At 42.4% G+C, this 9320-nt stretch overlaps 1 protein-coding gene and 1 pseudogene across 1 annotated transcript; both read left to right on the forward strand.

Annotated features, from left to right (window-relative positions):
* Positions 1 to 957: 957 nt before the first annotated feature.
* On the forward strand, positions 958 to 1890 carry LOC125136571 (olfactory receptor 2G6-like; annotated as a pseudogene).
* Positions 1891 to 8139: 6249 nt separating this feature from the next.
* LOC125136572 (olfactory receptor 2G3-like) lies at positions 8140 to 9074 on the forward strand. The gene is given in 2 exon segments (XM_047797428.1): positions 8140 to 8683; positions 8686 to 9074. Coding segments are annotated over 2 exon segments (933 nt in total).
* The last annotated feature ends 246 nt before the right edge of the window (positions 9075 to 9320 follow it).

Raw genomic sequence — 9320 nt, forward strand, 5'->3', positions numbered from 1 at the left:
GATATCAAAACTTGTGGTAAGGAATCATGTCAGCTGCTAAATAACTTACAAAATTATTTAGCTTCTCTGTATCTTGAGATTCACCTGCAGCTGACCCTATATCACACTCTACTCAGAGAAGTGGTTGTAAGAAACAATATCATAACCTGCTTTGTCTGTGAGTAACAAAAGATGCAAAATATGTTCCACTTGTTTTTCTGATCCACTACCTCACCGTAATCCATTATTTTTGCCTTGTAATTTCAGCAGAAACTGTGATCACTCATAATCCATTTCATATTGGGTGTTTAAATAAGCTTTAGCATTCCTCCCCCTTTTCTCTCCTACTTCTACTAACAGAACTGTATAGCCACCCAAACTGAAAGTTTCTCTTTTTCTCTGAAAACAATACCTTTAATAATAATTATCCAAAAAAGGGAAAAAGAGGAGGGTCACATGAAAAAAAATGAGGATAGGTCAAATATTTATTGAGTCAAGAATGATGACTCAAAAGAATGCCTTTGTATGTTTGTTTGTTTTGGGGGGTTGTTTTGTTTTGTTGTTTTTGGGTTTTGTATGTGTCTTTTTAGTGCCACACCCATGGCATATGGAGGTTCCCAGGCTAGGGGTAGAATCAGAGCTGCAGCTGCCAGCCTACACCAGTCACAACAATGCTAGATCTGAGCCACAACTGTGCCCTACACCTCAGCTCACAGCAATGCTGAATCCTTAACTCACTGAGAGAGGCCAGGGATCAAATCTGTGTCCTCATGGATATTAGTCGGGTTTGTTTCTGAGCCATGATGGGAACTCCAAAATCATTTACCTTTTTAATAACTGCCTTTTTTTCCTTCTCTGTGAAAATTCACCAGGAAAAAAAAATTAAGCACTTCCTTAGAAATATTATAAGTGAATAGTAAATGCTATTTCCCTCAACTGAATTCCATATCCATTTTTCTCTTTTACAAGAACAGACTAATGGAACAAAACAATGAAACCTCTGGGGGAGATTTTATTTTGCTTGGATTCTCAGACCAGCCTCAATTGGAGGTCCTCCTTTTCGTGGTGGTTCTGATATCCTATCTTTTGACCCTCCTGGGCAACACGGCCATCATCCTGGTCTCCTGCCTGGACTGCAGACTTCACACACCTATGTATTTCTTCCTCACAAATCTCTCCTCTTGACCTTTGCCTCACCACCAGCATCGTCCCCCAGCTCCTCTGGAACCTGAAGGGACCAGCCAAGACCATCACGCCAGTGGGCTGTGCCATACAACTCTATGTGTCCCTGTCCCTGGGCCCACTGAGTGTGTTCTCCTTACCATCATGGCATTTGACCGCTACGTGGCAGTCTGCAGACCTCTTAATTACACGAGCATCATGCACCCATCCTTTTGCAAGGCCTTAGCAGGAGTAGCATGGCTCAGTGGAGTAGGAAACACTCTCATCCAAGGAACCATCACCCTTCGGCTTCCTCGATGTGGACATCGCCACCTGCACCACTTCTTATGTGAAGTGCCCGCCATGGTCAAGCTGGCCTGCGTGGACACCCAAGCAAATGAAGTCCAGCTTTTTGTGGCCACGTTAGTTCTCCTTCTTCTTCCTGTGGCATTGATATTGGTCTCCTACGGATTCATTGTCCAAGCCGTGATGAAAATTAAGTCCGTCCAAGCTTGGCGCAAGGCTCTCGGGACCTGTGGTTCCCATCTGCTGGTGGTGTTCCTCTTCTTTGGGCCCAGCTCGGCCATATACATTCAACCAAGGAGATCCTATGGCCAAAGTCAGGGCAAGTTCCTTACACTCTTTTATACTGTTGTCACTCCCACACTCAACCCCCTGATATATACTCTGCGGAACAAGGATGTGAAGGGAGCCCTGAGAAGACTGCTGAGAAGAGGACAAAGTTCCTAAGGAAAAATCAGGGAAACAGCGACTTTGTGTTGTGGAAAGTAATTAAAGAGACCTAAGGTTAAATCACTCCTCCCAAGTAGAAAGTGTGTGTGTTGCTTACTTCTCTGTCTGTATTTAAGTGTAACGTGGCTAACACGGTTGAGAAAAAAGAAGCACATTTAGATTCAACTTGAACAGCTCATGGAACCTCATGTGTGTATGAGTGCCTGTGTGGTATACACATACTCACGCTTCCTTTTATTAAACGTCTTTGAAGGGCTGCATACAGGTTCAGATCGGGAGATTCTGTAATCTACCCAATATATATGTGCTTACATATCTGACTAGGGAATTAAATAGTGTTCAATATGCAAATAGAAAATTGAGGTATATGCTCGTGTGAGGAAATTACTGTAGTATTTTCTCTTCTTCTTCTTTTTTATTTTTTTGTCTTTTTCGGGCCACTCCTGTGGCATATGGAAGTTCCCAGGCCAGGGGATAAATTGGAGCTGTAGCTGCTGGCTGATGCCACAGTCACAGCAACCAGATCCTGTCTGTAACCTAGACTACAGCTCACAGCATTGCCGGATCCTTAACCCACTGATAGAGGCCAGGGATCATACCTTCGTCCTCATGGATACTAGGTAGGGTTGTTACCACTGAGCCACTATGGGAAACTCCTACTGTAGTATTTTCTTTGTAAAAGAGCCCTGGTACAATATTATTTAAAATATTTTATACACGGTATCGCAATTCAAGAAATGTATACAACAAAACTTAAAAATGTGGGCTTTTTTAAAATAGTAAAGGGAGTTTGTGGTCAGTAGATGCAAAGTATTACATTTAGAGTGGATAGCAAGGTCCTACTACATAGCACAGGGAACTATATCCACTCTCCTGGGATAGACCATGATAGAAAATAATACAAAAAACTATATATATATATATAATACACATAAACATACATTATGACTCAGTCACTTTGCAGTACAGCAGTATAGCAGACATTGGCACAACATTCTAAATCAACTATACTTTAATAAAATAAATAAATATTAATTTTAAAAAAGGAAAAAGGAACAAAAATAGTAAAGGACCAGATCTGTGAATCTACCTAAAATTATGAAAAAGAAAAATATTCGTTTTACAAATATTTTATATAGAATTACCTAATGTAATGAGATACCTAAAACTTTTATAATTTCACATGGACCCAGGGTCTACTAGGCAAAATCTTGCATTCAGTCCTATTCGATGCAGTAACTCTTCCCCTGGTGTCTTTGTGATTGTAAAATTCATGGGCTCTGAAGCCAGACTGCCTTGCTTTGCAATTTGGCTTTTGTACTCACTAGCTACATACAAACCTCTGCTCTTTACTGACCTCTTTGTGCCTCAGTTGAATTACCCGACGGGTTTGCAGTAAGACTTCAAGAAATTCACTCGTGCAGAGTTCTTTAAAAACTACTCATGCGGCACTAGTCACTGCCGGGTAAGTCTCAGAGATTGTGAACACACTTTCGGAAACAGTGTGATGATCCACAGCCTCCAGACTCTTCACACTCTTCCTCCATCATCCTTAACCTGTGCTTGGTTGGTTGGTTTGTGACCGTCTTTTACTTTGCATCCTCCTGTACACTGTACCTCTTTTTCAGTTTGCTGGAAGTGCTAAGACCAACCCAAATCTCTTAACTTCACATCTCTTTGTGTGATATGCTCTCTGCTATGCCATAGCTCCTCACCCCAGCCCAGGGAGCTCATGGAGTTCCCCTTCTAGCTCCCAGGCACGGAAAGTGTTGCTATCTATGACCGAATTTCTAAAATCTACAAACGGTTTTCTTCATACTTTCATTTTCTTCCATGACAAGTTTAATTACTCTATCAAATTATTTTCCATGTATTGCTCTACATTGCTCATTTGCATGGCTTCAAATGATTAGCAGGTTTAAATAATAAGAATTCCACCTGACAAATCTGATAGTTTAATTGGCTTTATTGAATGAATCATAAATTGGGCACCTACCTAATAGAAAGGAGAACTGTACAAAATCAGAGGCTTTTATGGGCAAAAGGGGAAAAGAGTGGATTGCTTCAGGTTTAGATAAACTCCCTGTGGGGGGTGGAAGGAGACTCTGCGTTACATTACCTCCTTGGTGCTAAGCTGAAAATGCCACCTTCCTGGAGGGGGTCGTAACTGCAATTAGATTAGGAAGTAAGTCTTGGCTTGCTTTTGAGGGCTTAGCACAGTGACTCCACTTGGACCTGTGGTTTCTTTTTTAAAATTAAGTCTGCAGAGCACAAAATTCCAGGTCTCCATCATCTTAATCTAATGCATTGCGTATCTTCCCCAACATGCTACCGTTCATCTTAAGTTCAATTAATACTTACACACTCAGCAGTTTCTAACAGTGTTTCCTTTTATTACTTAAACAATTTATACCATATGCAAGTTATGCCATATCTATTTCTCAAAGTCCAACTTAAGTCTCATCTTTCACAAGTGTGTCCTCGTTGCCCAATTGTACTCTCTTGCTCTGCATTGCCAAGTCATCTTTCATGCACTAGTCAATAAACATGTGAGAATAAAAGGATCTTTCAAGGAATTCAAGTACTCCTATAGCCAGAGGAGAGAGAATATATTAGGGAATGATGGGAGATACACATGGAAGACTAAAAAAGGACCAAATCACAAAGGGATTTATGTATTATACTAAGGAGGTTGGGCTTACCTAAGGTCTCTGGGAGAGTATTTGTTTTGTATAAAGTCATGGACTCTAGAGTTGGGGCAACCTTGATTCTCATTCGCATAGCAAGTTATTTAACGTCTGCAAGGTAAAGTTTCCAGATCTGTAGTGAGTGGACTAACAGTACCAGCTTCATAGGGTGGTGGGCAGTAAATGAGCTAATGCCTGCAGCATGCTTGGCAGAGTGTCTGGCACCTAGTAAAACTCAGTTCATATTTGCCTACTGATGTATTATTATCAGTAGGGGTATGATAATACTGACTACCCATGGGGCATGATTAAAACAGAAGAACAATAACTGCTCTTTCCCTGCTCCCGGATCATAAGAGAGTGCCATAGTATTTTGGGTCATTTTTAAATGTTAAAGAAGTTCACTTTTAGTGGTAATAAGGCATTCTTGTGTAAATAATTAAAATGTCCACTGCCGGGCTACACTTAACTTACATTTAAAGCTTGTAAATCTTTCAGAGTTCCTGTTGCGGCACAGTGGTTAAGGAACCTGACTAGGATCCATGAGGTTGCTGGTTCGATCCCTGGCTTCGCTCAGTGGGTTGAGGATCTGGTGTTGCCGTGAGCTGTGGTATAGGTTGCAGACCCAGCTCGGATCCTGTGTTGCTGTGGCTCTAGCCAGCGGCTACATTTCTGATTGGACCCCTAGCCTGGGAATCTCCATATGCCAGGGAGCAACCCAAGAAATGGCCCCCCAAAAATAAAAAATAAAAATAAATAAAAAAATAAAGCTTGTAAATCTTTAAGGCTTGAGCCTATTCCTGTCTGAGACCCTGGAGTGGGGGCTGGAGTGTTCTAAGAGCCTCTACTGTCCATCCTGTGCATCTTCCTCTGTGCATCTAGCTTGAAAAGGATAGTGTCTGGACTTGCCAGGGTGAAACTCTGCAGAGAGGAAAGCAGAAGGTAGGCAGTGACGTTTATTTGACTCTGTAGCCAAAGACTGCTTTCTTTAGTTTCTCACATTTACGTGATTTTAGGCAATTATTAGGCAATTAGAAAATGTGAGGTAATCTAGTTAACGTCATCAGTTATCAGGGGAGGACAAATTGAAATCATGATATATGTACCCCCAAACTGGCTAAAAGTAAAAAGATAAAATATGAAGATATGAGCTAACAGGATAGATTTGTAAATATATATGCACCTACATGCATAGATTATATATGATCAGAAAAACCATGAATATGACAGAAATGAGAGAACAACTCAGTGATGGGTGGGGATGGGGACCGGACTTCTATATCTTTGTGGTTTGACCTAGAGAGAAACCAAAACATCAGAGGGATGAACGTATCTTTCAGAAGCATCTCCTGGGACAGCTCTTCTCTGGATACTACAGAGCCTGATATTAATTGCCACATTGGGAGATCTGTGTCCTTGGGATCTTCCCAGATTCATTGTCCTGTGACCTCTCTTAGCTTCTCCTGCCTTGCTGATCTTCAGGGAGCTCCATCTCAAATAACAGTCCCTCCAACCAGTACGTGGGCCTTAGGCATCGAGTTGGCATTTCAAGGTAATAATAATTTGAACTCTATGACTTCTTTTTCCCACCACCGTGGGAGTCTCAGTGTAAGTGTACAAAAATCTGGAAGACTTCCTCTCTTTTAACTCGTTCACTTCCACTGATGCCCTGATTTTCTATCGACACCATGCCTATGACTCTTAACTTGTAAGAGTAAATTGGGATTATGGCTTAAAGTGAGAGGAGATCACATGGTGCATGGACGATGATACATTTTGCATCATAGTGGAATAGAATCCTTCCACAAGCCTAAAGGGAACATATTCTTACAATTATCCATGTAAATATGGAACCAGTTCACGATTGTGAATTGATCTTTCATGGCGTTTCTATTGAAGTACTGTTATGTGTGTGTGGGGGGAGGTAGGGAGAGGGTTAAACAGGAGGAATTCTTATTTGACGGAGAGGGTAAGGTAGCAACCTGCAGCCTGGATGAAGAGTATTGAACCAAGTCTCTTGATCCAGACCTCCCCCCACCGCTGGGTAGTTAAACAGATGGGAATTGACCCCGAATAAGAGGATGGAAGAAATTATGCTTGTATGTGCGTATTTGTGGTTTTGTGCATGGATAGCTGTGCATGTCATTGTGAGTGTGTCTATAAGCAAAATAGGTCTGTATAATGTGAATGAGCTTGTTCCTTAGTAGTTCTTTTGTAGTCTCATTTTACTGTGATTTTCGTTCGCCATTTTGAGTGATCACTCAGTGACTTCATGCTGCTGTTGCACGTCCAGACCGCCCACCTGACTCGTCCTTTGACTTCATTTTTTTTCCCCTGGGTTCTGCTAAATATCTGTTTACGTGATAAGTTATTGATCACTGAGAATCTATTTCAATCCACAATTCATGTTCACAACAAGTAATATCACAATTTTAGGGTATGCAGTTATTACTAGGGAAGAATTTGGAAACCTGAGTGATTTCGATTGATGACAAGTAGAGGTGCCTATTTGTCTTGAACGTGAAATACAGTTACAGTCTTTGGGAATGTTTTGCATCAGTGAATTTATTTTAAACCTTTGCACTTATAGCTGTTTGACTTTTAACAAACCCATTAAAACTGTGGCCTCTTTAATCTTCCAGAAGGTAAAAAAATTGATGTGGGCTTGAGGTACATTGAGGCCATTTCTTTCTCCACCAAAGAGCTTTCCTTTCCCAGAGCCTCATTCCCTCCATTCAGCTTCAACCACCTCTTCTTTCAACATGTGAGACAAGAAAGCTGACTCCCTTCCTCCCCACCACTCACCAAAGAAGCAAGGACTTTTGTTCCCCACACACAGCATGAAGTTACATCACTAATCAGCCGGTGGTCTGAGTGAGTTAACCAATCCTTAAAGGAAATATGTTTTTGAAATTATGTGCCTATAATGACCAAACATTTAGATCTAAATGTTAATGTTATTACTTTCAATAGCCTAATGTTTGCCATTTTACAGGAAAAATAACCTCTCCAGAAGTTATTGCAAAAAGTAACCTCTCCAAAAATGATGCCTCTCCAGAAGTTGACGGTCATGCATATAATGCAAATCCTGGAAAAAATACTCACTTCAAAATCATAGTTGAAAAAGTTAAATGTTATTGACAAATATTATGTACACATATTACACATCAGTATCCCTGAGTTTTCCCCATTTAGTTTGAATGGTTTGCCATGAACTCTCAATTAATCAAATGCATTTTATTCTTCTGATATTCTCTCTAGTCCTTTATTTTTTCCTGGGATAAATTGTATCTCACTTTCCTATGAGTTATCTCCAAAGAAAACTCCTTCTTCTACCATGAGCCTTCACGTGCCTCTCTGTACCGTGTCTGGCCCTTCGTGTCCTTTGCCGCAGCTTCTGAAGGAGACTGCCAAGATTTATTCTCCCGGGCACGGTAATTTCTCCCAGAGTTAGTGCTTCAAAGAGTAATTTTAAGAGGTGGATATTGTGGCCAGAGGCCAAAGCTACATCCTTCCTCTAAATTCCTACAATGTTTTCCTCCTTATTCTGAGCAGGGTGATGGGCACCAACAGTAGCCCTGTTGAAGACAACATCATCCTGGTGGGCTTCTCGGATCAGCCCAGCCTGGAAAAGATACTCTTCGGGGTTGTTTTGGCATCATACCTCCTGACTCTGGTGGGAAACACAATCATCATTCTGATCGCTTCCACTGACCCTCATCTCAAAACACCCATGTACTTTTTCCTCACCCACCTCTCCCTAGTTGATATCTGCTTTACCACCAGTATTGTCCCCCAGCTGCTGTGGAACCTCAGGGGACCAGCCAAGACCATAACCGCCCTGGGCTGTGCTGTCCAGCTCTATGTCTCCCTGGCTTTGGGCTCCACTGAGTGTGTTCTCCTGGCTGTCATGGCTTTTGACCGCCACGCTGCCGTTTGCAAACCTCTCCACTATGCAGCTGTGATGAACCCACGGCTGTGCCAGGCCCTGGCAGGGGTTGCATGGCTGAGTGGAGTAGGAAACGCTCTCATCCAGAGCACTGTCACCCTCTGGCTGCCTCGCTGTGGACACCGGCGGCTCCATCATTTCTTCTGTGAGGTGCCTCCATGATTAAGCTTGCATGTGTGGACATCCACACCAATGAGGTCCAGCTATTCATTGCATCCCTGGTCTTGCTCCTCTTGCCCTTGGCACTGATACTGACGTCCTATGGACACATCGTCAAGGCAGTTACTAGGATCAAGTCAGTCCAGGCCTGGCGCAAAGCCCTGGGGACATGCGGATCCCACGTGGTGGTGGTGTCCCTCTTCTACGGGACCATCACCGCTGTGTACATCCAGCCCAACAGCTCTTATGCCCCTACTTCTGGGAAATTCATCTCCCTCTTCTACACGGTACTGACTCCAACCCTCAACCCTCTCATCTACACACTGAGGAATAAAGATGTGCAAGGAGCTATGAGAAGACTATTTCACAGGGACTTGGGCTCATAAAAAACAAAGCAGAGCCCACAAGGATCAGCTTGTGTGTGTGTGTGTGTGTGTGTGTGTCTAAAAGAGACGAGTCATTTTGCACAATCCTTCGCTAAAGAAATGTACTGTTCTACAAGGAGCACATGCGATCTTCATAGTTTGCCTGGTTGTCTTTTATTGGCCTCAGAACTATCCGTCCTCTTCATCCTCCTTCCCAGGCTTCTTTGGGGCCCTTCGTAAGGCAATGTCTCCTCACACCCTCTCAAT

Source organism: Phacochoerus africanus, chromosome 9 (assembly GCF_016906955.1).
Source record: "Phacochoerus africanus isolate WHEZ1 chromosome 9, ROS_Pafr_v1, whole genome shotgun sequence".
In the NCBI taxonomy this organism is placed as follows: Eukaryota; Metazoa; Chordata; class Mammalia; order Artiodactyla; family Suidae; genus Phacochoerus; species Phacochoerus africanus.